This window comes from Beta vulgaris, chromosome 1, assembly GCF_026745355.1.
Source record: "Beta vulgaris subsp. vulgaris cultivar EL10 chromosome 1, EL10.2, whole genome shotgun sequence".
Taxonomy (NCBI): domain Eukaryota; kingdom Viridiplantae; phylum Streptophyta; class Magnoliopsida; order Caryophyllales; family Amaranthaceae; genus Beta; species Beta vulgaris.
In genome coordinates this window covers 19,658,897-19,681,429 of record NC_079202.1, presented here as the reverse complement: position 1 = coordinate 19,681,429, position 22,533 = coordinate 19,658,897, and the positions used below count along the sequence as shown (strand labels likewise).

The following is a 22,533-nucleotide window of genomic DNA, read 5'->3' as shown; positions in this document are numbered from 1 at the left end:
TGACTTTTGTCTGTATTTGGTTTTCAGTAGGTATTGGTGAGTCGTAGACTCTTGCTTCTTGTGTATGAGATAGTAGTTGCAATATGGCATGTACTTATTCCTAATCATCAAATGATGCTAACTAAAACGCGATTAAAATCTAACAAGTGACATTTAAATAAAAACAAACTGTGTAATGAGAGAGCCAGACACCCAATTCATAGTTCTGTAGTATATGGTACACTATTGACTTAATTAGAATGTATTAATTTCTATGTTTCATGTCAAAATCCTGTATCAAAGATATGATGTTTGCATTTTTCTCTTTACCTTTGTGATATCATCCTCAAAATTGCCAAGTCAAATGAATATTTACAAGTTACGGATTATCTCACAATGAGATGTAAATGTGGGGGATTTTGTAGAAAACACCAAGAACACAAGGTTATATGTACAAGAGTATACATCATGGTGTTGGCTACAAAAACTGGTCTTTGCTATTGTCGAGTAAGAATAATTTATGCAGAGTTGAAATAAATATACCATATGATATAAGAGATGGTTGTAGGTGTGACATCAATCTCAACACTGTGAAATGGAAATTTTAATGAAAATAACAATATGGTAAATAAACTGCGATTTCTGTTATGTTTTCTTCTATTAGTACAGTACAATATAGTAACATAGATTTTGCTTATGTTTCACTTCGCAAAATAACTGTGTTTTTTTGCTATATCGAAGTTAAACTTTATGTTGGTGGTTTTGGGGATAAGAATTTTTAGGGGTAAGAACTTCACAAAAGTCTTTAAAATTGTATTTCTATAAGATAATAATCTAAATACAAACCTCTAAGTGGTTTTCTCAAATCATTGGAGCCATGATAGGAGTTCGTATGCACAATATCATAACTACACATAACCACACCCAACCTCAAAATCCAATTAAGCTATTGGCTTATCGAACATAAGTATTTAAGTTTGCTTTGGTGTAGTGTGCGTGAAAAATATGATGCCTACTTGACTGTTATGCACAGATCAACTGAGCTACTCCACACGGAAGCACAATGCCAGTGTTTATAGTGTGTTGTTATGTGTGTGTTTTATGTGTCATGCAAGAGGATGCTTAATTAATGCCCAGAAAAGTTTAACAATTAGTGAATTAGGTAACAATTTGCTAGATTAGTCATTGAACCTATTGAAATCGCGGTTTAAAAATTCCTTTATTTATAAGCCCCTAAAGCATTGATTTTCAAAAAACCCCGTTGTACATACAATAGATTATTATGCATAAGTATGCCGTTGTTTTCATTTCGTATCGACTTCGGATCAATTAATCTACATAATTTTCAGCACTTTTGCAATACACATTATGAATTGAGGATCCTCCAATTAACCAAATAAACGTACTTTCCGTTAACAAGAAATGATGCAGTATACTAATCCATCATTCTCAAATAACTTGTTGGGATTTCCAAAAATAACCTTCTTTGTGCTATTGTTACATAACATTTCCGCCTTTTATAATCGCTCCAAGTTGTTCTACTTCATCGGTCATTTCTTCTTTCTAATTATCTATGTCTTCTTGTAGCTTTCAAACGAACCCCAATAGTAGCTGTTCAACAAAGAAGAACGCGGGATCGTTAACTTCTCCATCATGCTGAACAAAAGCATACTTTCCTTTTTTTTTTTTTTTTGGGGACTATGAAGAGAAATGTACACCTCTTAATTTAGTATGAAAGTGTGTATACAGTTACTTGGTGAAAGTGCATTTTTTTCGGGCAAACAATAGAACACTCAAATGTAGGAAGAGGAGGAGTTGGAAACCGTTTTTCTGGTTTGTAAATAATTATGTAAGTGATTGCCTTTAAAACTCAGCCTTATTAACTATGAAGACAAAAAATTTCCTATGCCACTTTTTCAATTAGCCGGTTATTACAAAAGCATAACCGTAAATGCCACGTTTAACCGTGCCTTTCACCGATTCGATTGTCGTACCATAAAACCTTTTACAATAAGAACAATTGCCAGCCATACGGACCATTTTTTCAGTTGTGTTTCTCTACGCGCACCCTTGCCTATATGCATAGGAGTATATATTATGCAATCTACTACCCTTTCCTTATGACCTACCAAGTCGAAGTGCCTTCGTTTAATCTTATCCGATTATGCTAATGTTTACCGTTTAGTTGAACGTCGATATGGTTGCTACCTTGAGGGGCCACGCGCGATAGCACGCGGACCAACAACTAGTGTAAAAAAAAAACGGAAGAAGTATACCCCATCTCATACCCAAAAAAAAAAAAAATGCTAATAGGCCTCTAAATAAGGTTTTTTATTTCCTTTTTGTTTTGAGGGGGAACTCTAAATGAAGGTTCTAAGTTCTATGTAGGGATGGCAATTGCCAATTGGGCGGGGCGGGTGCGAAGGATGGTACCCCCACACCCGCACCCGCATTAAATTCTCATCCCCATCCCCACCCCACCACCCATTGCGGGGAAAGTTTCCATCCCCATCCCCGCCCCACCACCCATTGCGGGGGGAAATTCTAGACCCACCCCCGCACCCGCGTCGTACCCACTTCATCCCCGCAAAAAATCCACCAAAAAATCTGCCATAAACCCATTATAGTTGTCTACTTCATAAAATCACAATATAATATAGTAAAGAAAAGTTAAAATACATTAACAAAGGCAAATGTTTTATTACATTTCAAAAGTGTCTTCAAATACGTTAGTAATATATGTATATAAATAGAAATTTAATAATAAATATGCGGGGCGAGGGTGGGGCGGGACGGGCGGGGATGGGGCGGGTATAACGTAAAATCCACACCCGCTCCACCACCCATTGTGGGTATAATTTTAATTCCCATCCCCACCCCATCCCGCCCCAATTGGACGGGGATGGGGCGGGTCTCCTACTTGACCCGCTCCACTGCCATCCCTAGTTCTATGTGACTATGTGAGGCAGCGTATAGTATTTCTTATTACCTTATTAAAAAAAAAAATCACAATAAGGTGCAGTTAAGCAACGAGCTTCGACATTATCGAATTTCTCTCCTCTCATCATTTTCATCTGTTTCGTCCACCCCCAAAAAAATCCTCTTTCTTTTCTTCTCTTTGTACTCGGATTTTTTTTAACTTCCGTCTCTCACTCTCTCTCCTCGTCTACGAAACGTCATTGAAGATGTCTTCCCTTTCTAATTCTCTGGTTTTGGCTCGTAACTCTCCCTCTCACTTTTCATCTGGTAATTAATTTGAATTACCTTTCTCATTTATACTTATTATTATGCTTGTATATTTTGTTTGATTGCATTTTCTGTACACTGTTCATTTACTATAATGTCGTCAATTGCTGCTTAATCTAGTTAATGAGGAGTTATATCGATCAATTTACTCGTTTTATGATGTGAGTGTGTTTGATTTGAAACATATTGTTGTTGATTTGATAGTTAGTAGTTTATTTTGAACCTTTTTTTGGGGGTTTTGGAATCTGGAAGTAGCCAGCTTAGGTGACAAATGAATGAATTTAGTTAAGTGAAGTTCAAGGATTAATGGGTCGGATTTTCCCGAGCCCAAAATGGTCACATAGTGTACTATTTGTAGACTTCATGGGTTCTACATGAAGGTGCAGTTTCACCCATAAATACCCAAAATGAATCTAGAGGAAGGAATAACCACGAGGCGGAAATGATATTGGCTGTGATGGAGTAGTTATGATAAATATGGGGTACCTATGATTTATATGTCTAGTTTATTGAGAATATCATATGGAGTAGTTGGTATTGTTGATGAAAAGCCTGATATTTGCTAAATGGATCATGCCTCAGATGTTTGGCAATTTTTGTTTGTTTGGATCATCTCATGTTAATTCATTGAGGTTGCGTTATTAAAAAAACGTGGTTGGATTTACACAATTCTCTCGTCATTGCAAATGCATCTGAGACAGTGAAATGGAATCGTCCCTTCTAGTCATAGTTCACCATTTTTTTAACTCTTTTGATCATATTTGTACACGTCCACAGAATAGGTGCATGAACAAATGTGAGATGGAGTTGTCTCCGTGTTTCGTCTGCAATCTAACTGCTGCTAATGAACTAAGCATTTACTGACAATTGCTAAGTCACTTAACATATTGAGTGTTTGATGAGAAAATTAATTTTTGTGGTTTCCGTGTCCGTTGAGCTTATGTAATCTTCAGTAGCAGGTGAAGATGAAGCCTGATGTTAACGCTATTTGTTTAAAGTCCTTGGATAGCTGGATGGCATTGCACTTAGTATTGCACTCACTAAAACAGTTGTAGATATATGGGAAATGAAAGCATAAGTATTTGAAATTCTAATACTTATAAATCATTTGACTGAAGCTGGCGCGAGACATTTCTGGGTGCCTAAAATGTGATGGAGATGCGTGTGCTCCATGATTTCCCAGTCTTAACTCTTCTAGCATGAAATATAGTTGTCTTTATCTGTTGGTTACTGTTCATCGGTTGTTATCCCTGATTATATTTAATGGTTGTTATAGGCAGTTCCTTCAAGCAATCGGATCTTCGAGTCTTGTGTCCCACCAGTTTGAGCTTCTCTCCACTTCGTACCAGAAAGGCTGCACAAAAACCTCTTGTTGTTCAAGCTGCTTATAGGTAATGCTGTTACTCTCTTATGTGCATATACATATCATACAACAAGGTGGCTTCAGTACATTGTTATGCGGGAAAGACCATGTTGTTTGTGATTTGCATGTCACAAATATAGGTTATTCAAATTCCACCTTCCTGCAAGTATTAGGTGCTTATGCAAAAGAGAAACAAGTAGGAAATATAGGAGCTTGGAAAGCAATTTGTGATATCATTTTTTAGGTGTTAAGAAGCTATTCTCAAAGCTAATAAGTTCTGCTTGACCACTTCGTTTCATGAACTTCACTCTGGGAGGCATTTGAAGTTGATAAACTGGAACATCCCTATTTGAACAAAATCAAAAACCTTCTTTCACATGTTGACAATTTTTTTTGGGTTTGTGATAGTGATGGTGGGAGGCCCAACAGTGCAAGCATTTTCGTTAGTGGCTTCGTATTGGGAGGATTAGTCGTTGGTACCCTTGGCTGTGTATATGCACCTCAGGTATGCTCAACTTGAGACATGATACTATTTAGGCAGTTTTATTCTGTCCTGTTGCACCCTCCCTTTGGTGAGCTTGTGAACTTTTGAAACCTGGTGAGCCTTTGGTCGAGTTTGTTGATTTATAACTTGCTCACACTTTTGATGTTGCATGATTTTCGATGCACTAGTCACATGACGTGAAGACTAGTATTTTGTTGGCATATCAATTATATAATGAAACAAGACAAAAAGAGAGAATGAAAAGATGTCCATTGGAAATCAAGTCACTTTGAGACAAGATGCATACAATACCCAGTGCCACCACTATCCTCCACCTTCACCTCACTCCACATCTTAAGCACCACTAGGATCCCAACCTCAACCCCTGCACCCTCGCAACATGCTCCTCATTGACCTCATGATATTCCACCCCCCCCCCCCACCCCCTTGAACATGACAACTCTCCAAACTCTGGGTCATTAACTAATTGTGATAAAAAAAAAATTATGTGCACCGAAATTGAGGCAAAAGCAAAGTCTTCTTCTCTAATCTACGAATGGAGTAAGGCCTTTCTATTTAAAGAAACGAAATAAACTTCTCCAATTAACATGAAAATTGGATAAGGAAGAAAAGTAGTTGGGCCTTATTCTCTCTAAAATCTGTTTTTCTACTTTTGTTTTGCCCACCTTTTCTCTCCCTTTCAATCAGATGAATTGTGAGTTTCCCCAACATGACTGCAGTGCCAGTGGTTCTCAGGTGGTTGGGCATCTGGAAGGGGGTTGGGTTGGGGTCTGGTTGAGGTGCATGTATATGTACTGTCTGGGAAAGGGAGGTTGTGACTTGTGACAGTGGTGGGTGTTGGTGGCAGCATGTCTAATAAAGAGGAAAAAAAAGTTTACCTATTTCCTCAGCATGGGACCAATATGTGCTGACACGCCTCAAAGTTGGTGCAATTCCTAGTTAATCAAAAGTTGGGACTCATTGTAGAAGAAAGACTGAAAGAGCATAATTAGGATTGCTTGTTCAGCTTTTCCTTTTGAGAAAGCTAAAATGTGAGTCCAATTCAATTTCTAGAATAAGTGTGATATGATGCTATATTGGATCGGACTTGGTTGAGTCTGGTGTTGGGCTTAGTCCAAATAATTTTACTCCTTTAGTTCTTGGATTATCTAGGAGGGATCGTTTTCTAGTTCTATTGTCAAGTACATGTAATATATGTCACTAAAGTAAGAATTTTCTCTAGTAATCCATGTTTAGAGGCAAATACTTAAAGCTATTTTGCCTCACTTGATTACTCTGGGTATATGCTCAATATATTCCAACAGTCCATGACTTTGGGCTTGGCAAGTAATTATGTGCTTGTTTTTGGGGTGGAGTTCTCACTTGGCTGTCATGTGAATGGTGCATCTGATCTCTCTTTCTTTGCTGTCTTGTCAGAGTTTGGATTTATTTACTTTAACTTGTTTGTGTTAGAAGAGAGGACGTGGTTTTCTATTCACATCCCTTGTTGTAGAAGCAACTTTTAGAGTTATACATGCTACATTGCCACTGTTTGACAGATAAGTAAGGCTCTTTCTGGAGCTGACAAGAAAGATCTAATGCGGAAACTACCAAAATTTATCTATGATGAGGAGAAAGCGTTGGAGGTAAGTGTTTTTCACATTCAAGTAAATTCTTAATTGCTAGTGGCTAGATACTGGCTGGTTTTACTTTTAATATGTAATATAGAGTTTCGCATCTTTGAAGTTCTGGCTTTCCTCAAGCTTGGCATTACTTAGCCTTTGGCCTTTACATTGGAGAAATTATGAGAGTGCCTGGAACTAGTTAGACATGTATGATCACTGCTTTTTTCTTAGTTGGTACCTGTCTTTCAAATTTCTATTCAAAATGTAGTCCACTACCTTTGTTCTTTGTTAGCAAATGATAGCACTAAACTGACTTACTGCTTTTCATTACTTTTTTTCATTTTTAAATTTCTTTGGTGCTTTCCTCTGCCGTTGTCTACTGCTCTTTATAGGGCTGTGGGGATGGGTGAGTGTGTGGAGGTTGTAGACTTATAGTGCACTTGGGATGGGGCTCTGAGCTTTGATCCTCTGGTATTTAAAGGGTTGAACTTTGACACTAGGTCAAGGTACTGCTGCACAGTTCTAGGTTACTGTCAGTTATGGTTGGTTACTTTGATTTACCAGCCAAAAAATTTGTGAAACTCCTTGCTGTTGATACAATAAAATTTACAGCTGCTCTAGTTTATCTGTTTCTGCAATCTGCAGTAGCCATGTAAATTTACATGCAACGTGCAATGTGCAATCTGCATGTTCAGGAAGGCAGCAATTATAATGAGTTCTTGACCGAATGCTTAGATCTTTGGTCCTGACTTCTATGATCATTCACATTATATATGGTATTCGAATTTCTTTGATGGATGTTTGTGACCCGCAGACAAGAAGATTGGCAACACTGCCTTTTATCTGCTATGTCATGGAAGAATGATAGTTATATTAGGTGATTTTCATATGCCAAACTTCACAAGTTAAGATCTTTGTCGTACTAGAAGTTCTCGTCTGAGACTAAATTAGATAATTCAAGTTCTTTTCGTTTACAACGGAACCAAGGATAGCACAAAGGGGTTCGACATAAGCATCTAATGTTTTTAGGAGCCTTGGTATCTAATATTTCAGCTTCCCACTTGAGCTCAAATGTTGTGATTACTGATCATCTTTCTGAGGCCGTTCAAATGAAATTAGACCTCTTCTATAAAATAGTTGATTTGATGAACTCAATTCACCACCTGAACGTTGCACACAGAAAATACAGCACCAAGGACACAGAACAGTAACAATGGAGATGGGAAATGCAACAACAGAATATAGAAGAAGAAGATAAGTGAGAGGAAGATGCTAATATAATTCATGATGTAAATGAATACAAAAGAAGGTGAGCTTTCGAGAGGCTCCCACTTTTCCGATCAATTCCCTTTTACAATAATCTCATACCCTGAATCTGGACCTTCACTCCCCTTTAATTCTAGAAGACTGAAAATCCTCTGTACAAGAAAACTCTGGCAATAACTAACTTTTGCCACCTCATATTCTTTCTGCCAGTCCTCCCTAGAGTTACTGATCTACCCTTATATTGTTACACCTCTTGTAAGTGAGTACATTAGGCCTTTTGAGCTGATGCATCACAGTTGTACTTCCAGCCTTCCTGGTGGTACAAAGGAGGGAGAGTGTCACACAAAATTAAAAGTTTAACAGACCAACCGGTGATCTCAGTTTAAGCTATGGCTTAGAAGTGGATTAGGCCAATGGCAATGCCTTTGGTTGCTTAAGAAAGGAGGCTGAGTCATAACTTATACGGTACAGGTGCCAAATTAAAGTAGTAGGTGTTTCTTGGGTCACAAATTTACTTTATTGATTTATTTGAGCGTGATATGGGGAAAGGAGATGCATGGGTAATTGTATTTTCCAACCACTTTTGATTTCTGATGACCATGAACTAATGAACCAAAATTGATATTTGAAATTGACTGCATGCTGTGTAAAAAAACTCAAAACTTGCCTTTTCTTTCTGCGATCATGTCTTTTTAATGTGGGAAGTCATTTTCATATTTGGATTTTCAAAGCGTAGATTATGGACCAAGGTGCACAATGCTCATTGTGCACCCAAAAAGAAACATATCATCAATTTAAAAGAATATCAACAACTTTTCTAGGTAAAAGAACACACCACTTAAGATCATAGAATGTGCCCGTTTTTGCCATTCATAAAAGAACATAGTTCATACTGAAAAGAACATAATTGTAAAAGAAGATTCAATCTTAATTAAAAGAACATACTTTCTAGTTTTAATTTTGAAGTAAGGAGTCAACAAATTTCAATGATTTTCTTGTTAACCAGTTTCATGTTCTTTCTCTTATTGGGTTATGCTCATTTTGTATATACTCTATTAGAAGAACATAATTTTTAAATTATAAGAACGTTCATTTTGAATTATAAATATCATATCGATCTTTGAACTATACTTAAACATAATTAAAACAGTCTAGTGTTCTTTTCTCATATTGAGTTATGTTCTTTTTTTAAGTACTAAACCCAAAGAATAAACCTTTTAAATTAAGAAACATACTGATTTTGAACGGTAAAAAAGAAATCTTTATTGGTTCTATCTCCGATTTTTTATGAAGAGAATGAATCTTTTTCTCGAAGGATCCAAAAAAAATGGGTTCGGATCTCCAGAAATGTATTGAATCGATTCTTTATTTTGACTGGATGAATCTTAGCAATGGAATAAAATGCGGTAAGAAATGAAAGGTCATAATATTTTTTTATACATGTCAAAATGATGGAAAACAAAGAATTTCTTTTACATATCCACCTAGTTTAGCAATTTTCTGGGAAATGATACAAAGAAAGATTTCTTTGGGTACAACAGAACATCGTATTGTCCGATTCATGAGGATATGCGAATGTCATTAGTTTCTCGTTAGACAAATTCATGTTTTATTGAGTCATGTTCTTTTTTGTATGTACTAGGTAGGAAATAGGTTCATGTTTGATATCGTGTTGAGCCATGTTTAGAAGAAGATAGGTTTTAATGAAAAAGAGAATACTGTGAAAAGAACATACAGTTCGAAATGAGAGTAGAACAGGGTGCACACACTGTGCACCTTTTAAATTGCGCAATTTTATCGTAGTGTTTCAAGTGATTCCTTCTTGTGCCCTTGCTCTGAAAATGACTACATTTGTTCATATGACTCTTGTTCTTTGCTCCCCTTTTCCTTCTTTTTGGGGTTACTGCTGATTCTTCCTAAGGATGCTTTTGCTTGATTACGATAGTTCTTCTAAAATTGTATACTTTTGTACTACAATTTTTATTTTTGTTTTATGATAAAGGTTTTCTTTGTCTGTAAAAGTACAAAGCAGTTCCTTGCCAGTTTGTTCACTTAGGGTTAAGGCTGCTAGATCTCACTGAACCATGTGACTGGCATGTCCAATTGTGTTTGGGGATCTGTCAGTCATATTTCAAATATTCATTACCCAGTTGCTATCTTATCTTTATGTGTGGCATATCTTCATTTTTCAATAAATCAAAATTTTCATACTCATTGTTGCACCCCTTTTGCATGCTCATTTTGCACCCCTATTTTTCTCTGATTTTGTATTATGATGGAATGAAAAGTTGTGCTGCTGGGTAATCTTGCTTGAAGGTATTCAGTGTACTTTTGGGACTAGAAGAAAGATAAGGAGACATCATTTATTGCATTCTCCCCTATCATTTACCCCTATCTTGAGGATCCCACTAGTGCACCCATTTTGATGCAGTTCAACTAAATAATGAGAGATTTTTAATTATGTCTTGTGACTGCAAAATTTGAAAATTTCATCATCATTTTGAGGATGGAGTGAGTACAATCTTTAGGCTCTCTTTGGTGAAATTACGCAAAAAGGTAGCTGAAAGCTGAAAAACTATTTGGTGGTTGACATATTGCCTGTTACGAGGTGAAAGTTCTTCTTTCAGTTGAATGTATTGAAGTTTGGGGCAAATTTAGCTGTTGAACTTGTGGAAAATTATAGGATGACGTAGCAGGGAAATACATGAAAGGACCTATCATAGATACCAATTTTAATACATAATTTTCTAAATTTAAAGGTGTTAAAGATGATTTTTGTTTTATCAGAAGCTAAATTAAATTATGATAGGGTTCCAATTTAAAAAAATGAGAATTATGATAGGGCATAAGCTTATTGAAGTAGCTTCTCAAAAGCTGAGCTTAGATTAGTAGTTCAAGTTTTATGAAGCTCCCTTAACAGGCTATAAAATGTTGAGCTGGCTTGTTTGGCCAAGTAAGCAAGGTGAGTTGTGGCCGAGCACATTCTTAAAGTAATTTACTTTTTGAAGTTGCTACTTTGAAACTGGAAAGTGGAAGATTCCATATAATAGTTTTCGGCTTCCAACCAGAAAAAGAAGAAAGCAATTTTACGGTTCAATTGGTAGGTTAAGGATTTGTCTTTCCATTCCATTCACTTCTCATCGAATGAACCTGAAAACTGTCATTTTGGACCTATTCTGTCATGGCTGAATGATGTGTTAATTGCTGATTGACAGAGAACAAGGAAAATTCTGACTGAGAAAATTGATCAGTTGAACTCCGCCATTGATGACGTGTCATCTCAGCTGCGCTCTGAAGGTGCCCCAAATGGAGCAGCCGTGAACGCTGATGAAGTGGAAGGACTTGAAGCTACCATATGAGATATCAAATCATGTTGTTCAATTCATGTACTTTGTATCAGCGATTAACAAGGTGTACTTGCGAAGTTTGATGTTGAACCTCGTTCCTGGCTCGGATAGAATGTATTTTGCCTCATTTACTAGGAACTGAATTATCAGATTTTGTATCTAGCTAATATGAGATATAAAGTGCCAAAATATTCCAAGTAGAGCATTGTTTGTGTGTATTTTGGATGTTTATAGTTTGGTTACTATTTCAACCATGTAAGCTCCGAAGATTTAGATTTCAGAAGTTCTAGTATGGAAAATGACTACCATGCACTATTGTATGATTAATGGATTGCACAAGTCCTTAAAATGCATTTACTAAGCAATTATTCTTTCAGGAGGGTTATTATTATACGAAAGAACAAACGATGCTGTTGCTTCCTGTTGTATGACTAATGGATTGCACAAAGTTCTGCTTTCTGACGATTGGTTCTCGGTGATCAAGTATGAAATCCGATAGAGACCTGTCTTTTGCATTTAGGCCACATACTGCTAAAATTTGGCTTTATTAGATGCTGATAATATGGTGACTGAAGCCCAGTCATTCAATCTTTATTTGTTTGTACTAAATATTTGGATTTAAAAGACAACGTTATTTACTCCAAGTTAACTTCTCCCGTGGTTATAAGTTTACTAAACTTAATTGGTTTACAAATCGGCTATCCTGGTAATTTTCGAGCACTTGGTATTAGCTCCTAATTTGTTAATCAAATAGAGTTTGTAAGTTGAACAATTATCTTCTTTGTATTTTGTGGGAAGGGCCGGAAGAATAGTATCAAGCATAGACGACGGCTTAAACATCCAATTGTGGTCCACTGCGAGCCTTAATGGCCCGGTTCATGTTGGCCTATTGCTCGTCGAATTTTACAAGAATAATCGGTTAAGAAGGCTAAATCCCCAAAGCCAAGATTTAAGTATAGATGAATTAGTCTCCAGATCAACTATTTGAGACTGATCTGCCGGGTCTAAGCTGGTGCCAAGAAAAGTAAAATGTGGCCTATGAGGTATTTTTATCTAAATAATATTGGACATCATTGGCTCAGATTTAGAAGATGAGGCCCCAATATCATCTTATCTTTTTCGTATACTGTTGATATACCATCCTCACCACTCATTTTCTCAATGCATTTGGAACCATAGTTTTCACTTTATTTTTTATCACACAAATAAGTATGGCTACTATAAAGTTGCAGGAAACTGTAAGCTAACCTTAAGTTGTTGCAGCCTGCAGGCCACAGTTGAGTAATAATCAATCATGGCCTCTCATGCAGCTCTTGCTCCTACAAGAATCCCTGCAAGCACAAGGCTTCCAACTAAGGCTGCTCAACAGCACTCCTTTCCTACTCAATGCTCCTTTAAGGTTTCCTTTCCTTTTCTTCTCTTGGCTCATTTTTTGATCTAATCATGGTTTTTATAATATTCATTGTTATGGGTAATGCAGAAACTTGACGTTGCTGATTTCTCTGGGTTGCGATCCAGCAACTGCGTTACATTTACCCGAGAGGCATCTTTTCATGATGTTATAGCTGCCCAGCTAACAACCAAGGTATGCATAATGCATCATACCTTTGCTATTATTATTGTTGGCAAATCACAATTTCACAAATGGCTTCTGTAATGTAGAAAACCTCGTACACTAACCAGGCTCATATAACTAAATGGGTCTATATATACTAGGAATTTAGAATGATGAATTTAGACACTGCTAAACTTTTCACCTTTACATTGTGCTGTATAATTTAAGCAGCTAAAATCGTGTTAGTTCAGGTTAATAATATATCATCCGTAACCCAACCCATTTATTAATCGATCATCTGGTAGTGTCCACTTTGTATGGCATACTTTTGCGAGATCTAAATCGAATATAATGCCTTATTGTTTCTAATAATTTGCGTTTGGTTTTGATAATTTATCTAGACTACGGGAGCAGCTCCTGTTAGGGGTGAAACAGTGGCCAAGCTGAAGGTGGCAATCAATGGATTTGGACGCATTGGTAGGAACTTCCTTAGGTGCTGGCATGGCCGCAAGGACTCTCCTCTTGATGTTGTTGTCGTCAACGACAGCGGAGGTGTCAAGAGTGTAAGTTTTTTTTAATCATACAAAGTTTATATAAGGGAGTTTTCAGGTTACAAGAATCAAGTATGAAGCCACCGGTTTAGTAGCTAGTAAGTAGTAACAACTAACAAGTATTGGTAATAGACTAACCGGTAAATGAATTTATAAAAGAATTTTTACACTATGAGCCCACCTAGATTGCTTGCAAATATGAGAGGGTAGGTTTTTGGGCCTCAGAGGTTGTTACACCTACAGCTAGTAACAACTAACAAGTAGTGGTAATAGACTAACAAGTAGTTCTAGGTTTGCGTGCCTCAAATGTTATCGATTATATTTTTGGGGCTCACTTTATCCCTTGAGGATCAAATTAAAAGTCTAAATTGATTTTCATGTCTAAAAATTGTTCAGATAAGGAATTGAGTGTCATTTTAGCCCTTAAGAGACATATATGACGTCAAAATTGAAAAAAATGATCGAAAACACATAGGTTTGCGTGCCAAGACATTAGTTCTAACCGAAAGTTAAAAGGATCTAATGGTGTTTTGCTTAATAAGGTCGCATTTGGAGGTAGAACAATAATTAAGGGTTAGCAATAGAAATAAAAAAAATAAGGGTCACCAATGGGAAACTTGAAAAGTTCGAGTCACCATTGGTAATTTCCAAATTGTTTAACTCCATATCATCCACATACAATTAAAAAAATAGAAAATGCATTGTATAAAGTTGGACTCGGTGATCACAAGCATATATACCAAAGTTTCAACGTATTAAACCAAGCGATACTTGATTTTATTATTTTAAAGTAAAATATTAATAAATAAAAAATATAATTACTCAGGATGTAGCCGAGCTTAAAAGCTAGTTTCATTTCCAAATATGTGTTTTACCTCATAATTTTTATGATAATGGATGACAATGAAAATTTATAGAAATAAACAAAAGTATATCCTGATGGACAAACATTAATGTGGATATATTGAGATAATTTTTTCTTTATTATTATCATTATTTTATTATCGTTTATAAAATGGGTGGTAGAACTAGATTAATTACTAGATGATAATTTGGGCTATAATAAAATATGTATGTTGCTTTTTTTATTGTAGGCAACACATTTGCTCAAGTATGACTCAATACTAGGCACCTTTAAGGCCGATGTGAAGATTGTGGACAATGAGACCTTTTCCATTGATGGCAAGTCTATCAAGGTTGTGTCTAACAGGGATCCTCTTAAACTCCCTTGGGCTGATCTTGGCATTGATATCGTCATTGAGGTAATATTTTTATATTTCAGATCACTTTGATTTTGTGTTACATTGTTAATGGTAGTGTATATGGACATGAAGGATGCAAATTTGTGGTTAGATGATTTATAGCTAGTAGTAAACTTCTACTCCCTCAATGGCTCCATGGCCCCATCCCAAGATGATCCCCATTTCTTAAACTAGACGACTCAGAATAACAAGTACCAAAAGTTAATTGTATTATTTGTCTGGTTGGCCTAAAGAAACATCAGAAATTCAGAAGTAGACTTTTGTGGGATGCAAAAAACTGCAGACTTGTTTAGTTGATGGAAACACGAGAAGTTCAACTTTTGCCACAAAATTCGGAGTATCATTGTACCATAAGCAAAACTTACTTTTAGCCCAAATAGATGTATTTGTCATGCATTACTTGTAAAAAATCCTTATATGGTTTTGTTGTGTGATACATAGGGAACAGGAGTCTTTGTTGATGGCCCTGGTGCTGGCAAACACATTCAAGCTGGTGCGAAGAAAGTTATCATCACTGCTCCAGCAAAGGGTGCTGATATCCCCACCTATGTTGTTGGTGTGAATGAGGGAGACTACTCTCATGATGTTGCAAACATCATAAGGTTAGTTAATCGTTATATTTAAGTTTTATAAAATGAAAACCCGAAATCTCCTATTCATTGATCGACATCGACTGCCCTATCTATTTAGACTTTTTAGAAGTTTATATTGTTTTTAGTGTTGGATATGATAATATGCGGAAATGATAGGAAGTTTTTGGTAATATGCAGCAATGCTTCTTGCACCACCAACTGTCTAGCTCCTTTCGTGAAGATTATGGATGAAGAATTCGGTAAGCAGTCAATGAATCGATCTAGGCATCTACTTCTGATGCATCTAAGATGCACTATGTGTTCTTCTCAACGTATTAAATAGGTTTCAGCAATAAATAAGTTAAGTTTAGTAGACATAAGCTTGGTTAAGCAAAAATAGGTTCAATTCACCAAAATAAGTCAAGTTAAATAATTTTACTTTTAAGTTCAGAAAACAAAAGTTAAGTTTAAGAATAATGAGTTAAGTTCAAGTTGAGTAGAACAGAGCCATACTTGAGGACCTGCCTCTTTTCTATCATGTAATTATTAATACTATATATATACTTAGATATCTGTAATCAGTATCAAATGATAGTACACTTCTTTGCACTTAATGATCTTAATTGTAATATTATCTACTTGAATTTTGTTTGCAGGTATTGTGAAGGGGACAATGACCACAACTCACTCCTACACTGGTGACCAGGTTATAACTCACGACAATGTTACTGAATCTTTGCTTAAAGGAAGTGATATTTGTCGTGCTTTATTTTATGGCATAGTATACTACGTTACTCGGACTATACAAATTGGAGTTGGGTTTGGATCAACCTAGTTCTCATTCACCACCTCTTCTGTCACTACTTCCATTCCAACATGTTCTTCTCATGTCTCTTAGAAGCAGTCGCTCAACTACTCTAGATTTGCCAAGACGCAAGGACATAGATATTTTTTTGTGGGTCAGGTATATGTAAGTATGGGTCTGGGGTCGGCCCTCGTATCTCAGAAGATAACTAGTCCATCACATGATCACAACATTTCGGACGCTTCAAAGGTGGGGGGAGGAGATAATCCGCCATCCCACCTCCAAAGTGTTCCTAGTGGGACTTGATTAAGGTCATGAGGAGTAAGTCGTACCATCAGACCAAGCCAAGCTTGGTGGTAAGGTCATAAATCTTGTCTATGGGATTCATGTTGAATATTAGTTTTCTGTTTCAGTCATACCTTATCTGGATTGTCAACAATCACACACATGGTTTACTATACTGGAATGAAGAGCCTGATAACTTACCATTCGGTATTAGTGCCAGTTTTGGTTTTAAGATTCTAAAAACTGTATAATATTTTTGTATATACTACTCAAGTTTATTCCGGGAACTGACTACATCACAATTCAAAACAATTTTTTCTCATTTCTTATTCTGCGTTTTTAGTTTTCAAAATAACTGTAAACTAAGTACAATAGAAAAGAGTAGATTTATGTATCTGTTTATTAGCCGAAAAATACTAACTGGTTGATCCTGATTTTGCTTTTGTTTGCTTGGTATAGAGGCTCTTGGATGCTTCCCACAGGGACTTGAGAAGAGCCCGGGCTGCAGCACTGAACATAGTTCCAACCAGCACCGGTGCAGCTAAGGCTGTGTCCCTTGTCTTACCCCAACTTAAGGGAAAGCTCAATGGCATTGCCCTCCGTGTCCCTACCCCTAATGTCTCTGTTGTTGATCTTGTTGTCAACATTGAAAAGAAAGGGATCACAGCTGAGGATGTAAACAATGCCTTCAGGAAAGCAGCAGCAGGTCCATCTAAAGGTGTATTGGAAGTGTGCGACATCCCTCTCGTGTCAGTGGATTTCAGGTGCACTGATGTCTCATCTACCATTGACTCATCTCTCACCATGGTCATGGGTGATGATATGGTTAAGGTCGTTGCCTGGTACGACAATGAGTGGGGTTACAGGTGAGATTATTATACTGTGTAGGCTAATAATTTGTTTGTGTTTGAACCCGAAAAAGTTGCTGAACTTGGTTCTATTAACAGTTTCCTATACGTTCTGAACCTTATCCTTGTAAGTAGAACAATCACTCATCTTAGGAGAATTTGACAAAATTAGACTGAACAATTGGCAATCACGGAAGAATAGATTGAACTAAAGAGATGCGTAAAAAAACAGAACTATGAATTATGCGAACACAGACAGAGCTAGTGAATAGTGATGTCAAAGGTGAATATTTAGGCATCCAAAGCACAGTAAAGGATGAAAAATAGCATTCCAAAGTGAATTTCCTCTCCAAAATCATTAGCAATTAGGAGGTTTGTGTTCATCCATATTAAATATATAGATGCCTGATTTGACATCATTAAATCCAAACTTTTGGTTCACATAGATTATAGTTGAGTCTATTCTTGTTCATTCGTTTATTCATCTTGGCTATCATTGCTGGATGGTACATAGTTTAGTGTATCTTTGTCAGTTTTTCCTATATATATCTGCAAAACGACTAAAAATCGTACTTAAAAGATCATCTGTGGTGCTTCTTGGAAATAGCTAAAAATATCATGCCTATATACTCAGTTGAAAGCTACTTAGTAAGTTTTGTTTTAGGAGGCTGGTTCTCCCACAAATTTTCTACTATATGTACACACAGTGAACCCAATTGACCAAAAAAATGTCAGCTATCTGTTCCATCCTTGTAAAGCTTATGTAGTGGCTGATGCACTTAGTCTTAGAAGTTATGCTACCCTGGATCCACTTATTGTCTGTCAACCTGTGACTTGAGTACAAGTTTGTCTATGCTATTCATTAAGGTTGACTGTGTAATTTGATGGTTTCTGTAGCCAACGGGTGGTGGACTTGGCACACCTTGTAGCAAACAAGTGGCCTGGAATGGAGGGAGCAATATCAAGCGGAGACCCATTGGAGGATTTCTGCAAGGATAACCCTGCTGATGAAGAGTGCAAAGTTTACGAGTGATGCAATTTCCTCTTTTCTCTACTCTTTCAGCTTCTTTTTTGGTGTTTCTGCATCTGGCCTAATATGGTCTGAGTGAACAAAATTTTTTTATAACATGATTGCATCAGCTTCTCATTTTGTAAATTGCTTGTAACCAAAGGTGGAACTAAAAATGAGGCTAATAAATCAGTCACACAGTGCCACTGCTAGTGCCAGGCTCTTCAAATTTGTGTATACCTTTTATAATATACCTTATAAATTCTGAATGATAACTCCTACGGCTGAGATATGACATATGATATATGATATAAAGTAGTACTTCTTCCATGCGTTTTTTTTCCTTTTTATTTTGTAATTGCTATTTAGAGTTCGGCATATAAAACAATGAATATGTAATGTGATAAAAGTAAGACCACATGTCATGTGAATATGAACAAGGAAGACTGGACACCCGAGATAGAAAGTTCCACATAAGTTGAAATTATGGGTTGCAAAAGTTTTTCCTAAAAGGAATTTGTAGCAATTATTGTGCAACTTCAAGGAAAGGGAATCATAGCAATTTATAGAAAAGGCAAGTCGACTACTCCTCACTAACACTGTCTTGGTCTCCATGTTGTCTCATATGATGTCTCTTTATTTGTTAACCCAAAAGATTACCAAAGCACTCTCTTCGGCTCTCTTGCATTTCAGGTGGCGAGGTACCTCTTATCGCAAGGCGATCATTTATCGAAAGGCAACCCTTGTACATAAGCATAAACATGAGAGGGTGACGCAGTCGAAAAATATGGAGAAAAGCAAGCGCTAATCTCGATCAAGAACGAACAGATTTACAAGCGATAAATCTGTAGAAAATCCGAAATCCACCAGAAAAGAGTACGAACTCTGTGATATTTTTAAAAGTCCAAAAATTGCCTCCCAATAATGACCTAATAATGTTTAAATACTTAACACAAAACCCTAATACGAAATTAAGAAAATAATAAAATCCTGAAATAATTAGAATGCTGATTTCGGGACTTAAACGAACTCGGATGACTTCAAAAGCCTATAGGTCACGGCGTAGTGATGAGTTTGACTTGTTGGCACGTTCCGTTTCCAGAAAGGTATTACAATAAGCAATCGGACTCCGGAGGCCCGATTAGTAGAAATCATTTCAGGCTCTTTTGTCGAACTTCGTTATCGAACTTATCCGCTAACCTTCCTACGTCAGAGGGGTTAGGATTGTGGCATGTTGGTGATTGGAATGCTACTTTATTGGGGAAGCAGTGTTGCGTATTCATTCGCAACCCTCTTTGCTGGTCAGTCAGGTTATATGTGGGAGATATGGGGGTTCACTGTTGTCTCTGGCTATGCGTGGTTGTAGTCCCAAGGTGATGCCTTGGGGATGAGGGTTTTGTTAAAGGTTGGCCAGCGTTTTCAGGAAGCTTTAGGTCGAAGGACTGGTAATGGCACTTTTACATCCATAACTCATCCTCGTTGGGTTCATGGTCATGCAGGCCCGGCCCTGAGCCTTGTTTGGAGGGGCGGTGGCCCAGGGCCCAAGTTTAAAAAGGGCCCCAGTTGTAGATTAAAAAAAAAGTCACTGGCAATAATTTTTTGAAGAGGAGCGTGATTACAGAAGAAAGAGAAAGTAGAGATTTTTATATTTTCCATAAACGCTTCTTAATCTCCTTTACTCTTCAGTTATTCTCTCTCCTTCCAAGACCCAAATTCAATCTCCATTATTTTCTCTAACCACCATTAATATCATTGAAATTTTTATATTTTCCAAAATATAGCTGTTAAACTCCTTTTAAATATAACAACGAGATATTTTTCTACAATTTAACTAGGGGAAAATTACATTTATATAATGCATTACTCATAAATTTTACTTCCAATCTATTGAAATTATTAAGAAATTTCGAAATTAAGATTTTTTTTCGTTAATTCTTCATCTTCTCCCCATTACCATGGTCAAAACAATTCAGTAAACAAAAGCAACAAAAATCTATCTTCAAGTCAACGATTTTTCCTTTTTTTTCTCCCTAAAATTCTTGCAAATTTCCCATATAAATTGAACTTATGATGTTCTCCATTTATAAAATTCAAATTGACGAAAAACTTGAGTAAAATAGCTCAGTTTGTTAATGGGATCTGCAGTCACAAGCAACAATACTTGTGGGTTTGTAATTCTAATCTTCTTCTTTCTTGTATGCTAGTTTTTATCTATTATTATGAACTTTATTTCCTAATAGTTTGAGATTTAGATTCTTGGTGTTGGGATAATAAAAGAAATAAGGTTTTTTTTTATTATAGTTTTTGGATTACTTACTGAATTAGTGGTCTGGAGTTTGTTGTAATGTTGTAAGGACCTGTTTAGTTTTGTTTTAGTTAGATTATCTTGATTTTGTATAGTTCATGATTGTTCTATTGGATTAGTCATCCAGTTGTTGAATTTGCTAAATAAGTTTTTTCTCCATCTCCACCCTTCTAGATGCTATGTGTGTAGTGACTGTAGTTTGATATCGTCTCATATTCTAATAGCATATCTAGGAACTTTTTTTCGGTAGCAGCATCTAATTTTTTTGCCAGCATACATTTCACAGTTGTGCCCTCCATCTTCCCATGATTTTTTGTAATGTTTTTTTTTTAATATAATGAAACTTTTCATTAAAAAATTTATTGAGTAATTTTTTTAATTTCTTGTGCGTCAAGGGCCCATTTTAAAAATTTCGCCCTGGGCCCAATAATATTCAGGAACGGCCCTGTGGTCATGCTGCAGCTTTAAAGAACCAACGCCGCCCAACCAAACTCCATAACTCATCCTTGTTAGGTTCATGGCCATGCTGCAACTTTAAAGAATCAATACCCACCCAACCAACCTCCCCCTGTAGTGTCAGAGTCTATTTTTAATGGTCAATGGCATGCTGGCCGAGTTTGAGCAACTTTTAATGTGCCTACCTCCCGACGAATTCTCGCTTTGGACCTACTGATTCTGATTACATACTCTTGACAAGCATGGAGACTATACATTATGGAGACTATACACTTAAGCATGCATATTGGTGACTTCCGTCTGACCACCCCTCGAGTACTTCCAGGCTTTGGGTAGCCCTATAGAGAGGCCATCTGTCCCCGAAGTGGAAACTTTTTACGTGGCAGTTGTTATATAATGCGCTTCCTACGGGCTCAGTGTTACACAAGCGTGGTATCTTGGTGGAAGCGAAGTCCCACTTTTGTTATTATTTGCATTTTGAAACTCCTGAACACCTCTTCCAGGATTGTGAAGTAACACACCATGTGTGGCATTCTTCAAATTTGGGGCTTCAGACTCAATTCGCATAAATCGCATCTCAATTCCGGTCCAGACGTGGGTAAGTAATTGTTTGTCCTTGTTGGTTTGATACAGGTACACCAAAGCAGGTTCTCGAAGAACGTGTGGCTCAGTTTGTGATTATCCTCTAGAGCATATGGTGTGCGCGAAACGATATGTTATTCCGCCATGTTGCTCCCTGTCCAACCCATATAATGAATTTGATTATGGAGAATATCCATAGGTGGTCTCGGGTGACTTATAATTCGAATATATGTTCTCCTCCACCTTCACGAGCTATGTCAAATTATGTTTGTCTCTGGCGTTTCGGTTCTCCGCTTTCTTCCACTGTCGTCGTCCAAGTTAATGGAGCTTGGAAAAGGGGCTGAGACAAGCGCCTGGACCTTGCGACTGTTGCATGGTACTATCCTTCTATTGTCAATCTTCGAAGGATGCACTGCTTGTATGCTATTGATCCTACTCATGATGAGCTTAATTTTGCGAAATATTACTCCTTTCGTGTGTTTATGGTGTTATTTGATGAATTTCAAGTATTGAGAACTTAATTAGAGTATGACTGGACAAGTTTGAGTAATTAGGAGCGATTAGAAGCAAACTACTGCATAAGGATCGATTGTGTATTTTATAGTACAAGTTTGAATGAAAGCAAAGTGGAAAATCAGTAAAAAAGAAGAAGTCATGTCTACTCTTCTGATCATAACTTTTGATATGCTTCTTAGAATCGAATAATTCCAACATATTTGGAAACTAGACTTTAAAATCTTTTCAATGATAGGTGGCATGCCTTGAGTAGACTTCTAGCCAATGAGTAGTATTTTGGAATATCACACTGTTTTTGCTGTAATATGCTGAAAAAAGATAGTGATGTCGAGTAGTCCTAATTAGCTATCTATAATGGTGAGTAGTGTGATTAACTTGTCCTCTATTCAACTTATTTCACACAAAAATATAAAAATGTTTCAAATAATTTTGATGTTCAATTGCAATAAGTTCATATATATTCAATTAATTCCATGT

The 22,533-nt window shown here is 36.7% G+C and overlaps 2 protein-coding genes and 1 long non-coding RNA gene across 3 annotated transcripts; all 3 read left to right on the top strand.

The window, feature by feature from the left end:
- Positions 1–2,977: 2,977 nt before the first annotated feature.
- LOC104901002 (hypothetical protein) lies at positions 2,978–11,686 on the top strand. Its single transcript, XM_010688549.4, has 5 exons — positions 2,978–3,225; positions 4,502–4,616; positions 4,997–5,093; positions 6,632–6,718; positions 11,179–11,686. Exons 1-5 carry the CDS (start codon positions 3,165–3,167, stop codon positions 11,320–11,322), a joined length of 504 nt encoding a protein of 167 aa, XP_010686851.1. The 5' UTR covers positions 2,978–3,164; the 3' UTR covers positions 11,323–11,686.
- Positions 11,687–12,518: 832 nt separating this feature from the next.
- Positions 12,519–18,527, top strand: LOC104901009 (glyceraldehyde-3-phosphate dehydrogenase B, chloroplastic). Its single transcript, XM_010688554.4, has 9 exons — positions 12,519–12,709; positions 12,791–12,895; positions 13,267–13,428; positions 14,511–14,678; positions 15,120–15,280; positions 15,449–15,510; positions 15,907–15,956; positions 16,800–17,206; positions 18,086–18,527. The coding sequence occupies exons 1-9, from the start codon at positions 12,605–12,607 to the stop codon at positions 18,219–18,221; spliced, it is 1,356 nt and encodes a 451-aa protein (XP_010686856.1). The 5' UTR covers positions 12,519–12,604; the 3' UTR covers positions 18,222–18,527.
- A 555-nt stretch (positions 18,528–19,082) lies between these two features.
- Positions 19,083–22,191, top strand: LOC130590380 (uncharacterized). Its single transcript, XR_008968093.1, has 2 exons — positions 19,083–20,364; positions 21,592–22,191. It is a non-coding gene; the product is annotated as an uncharacterized LOC130590380 (long non-coding RNA).
- Positions 22,192–22,533: the final 342 nt, after the last annotated feature.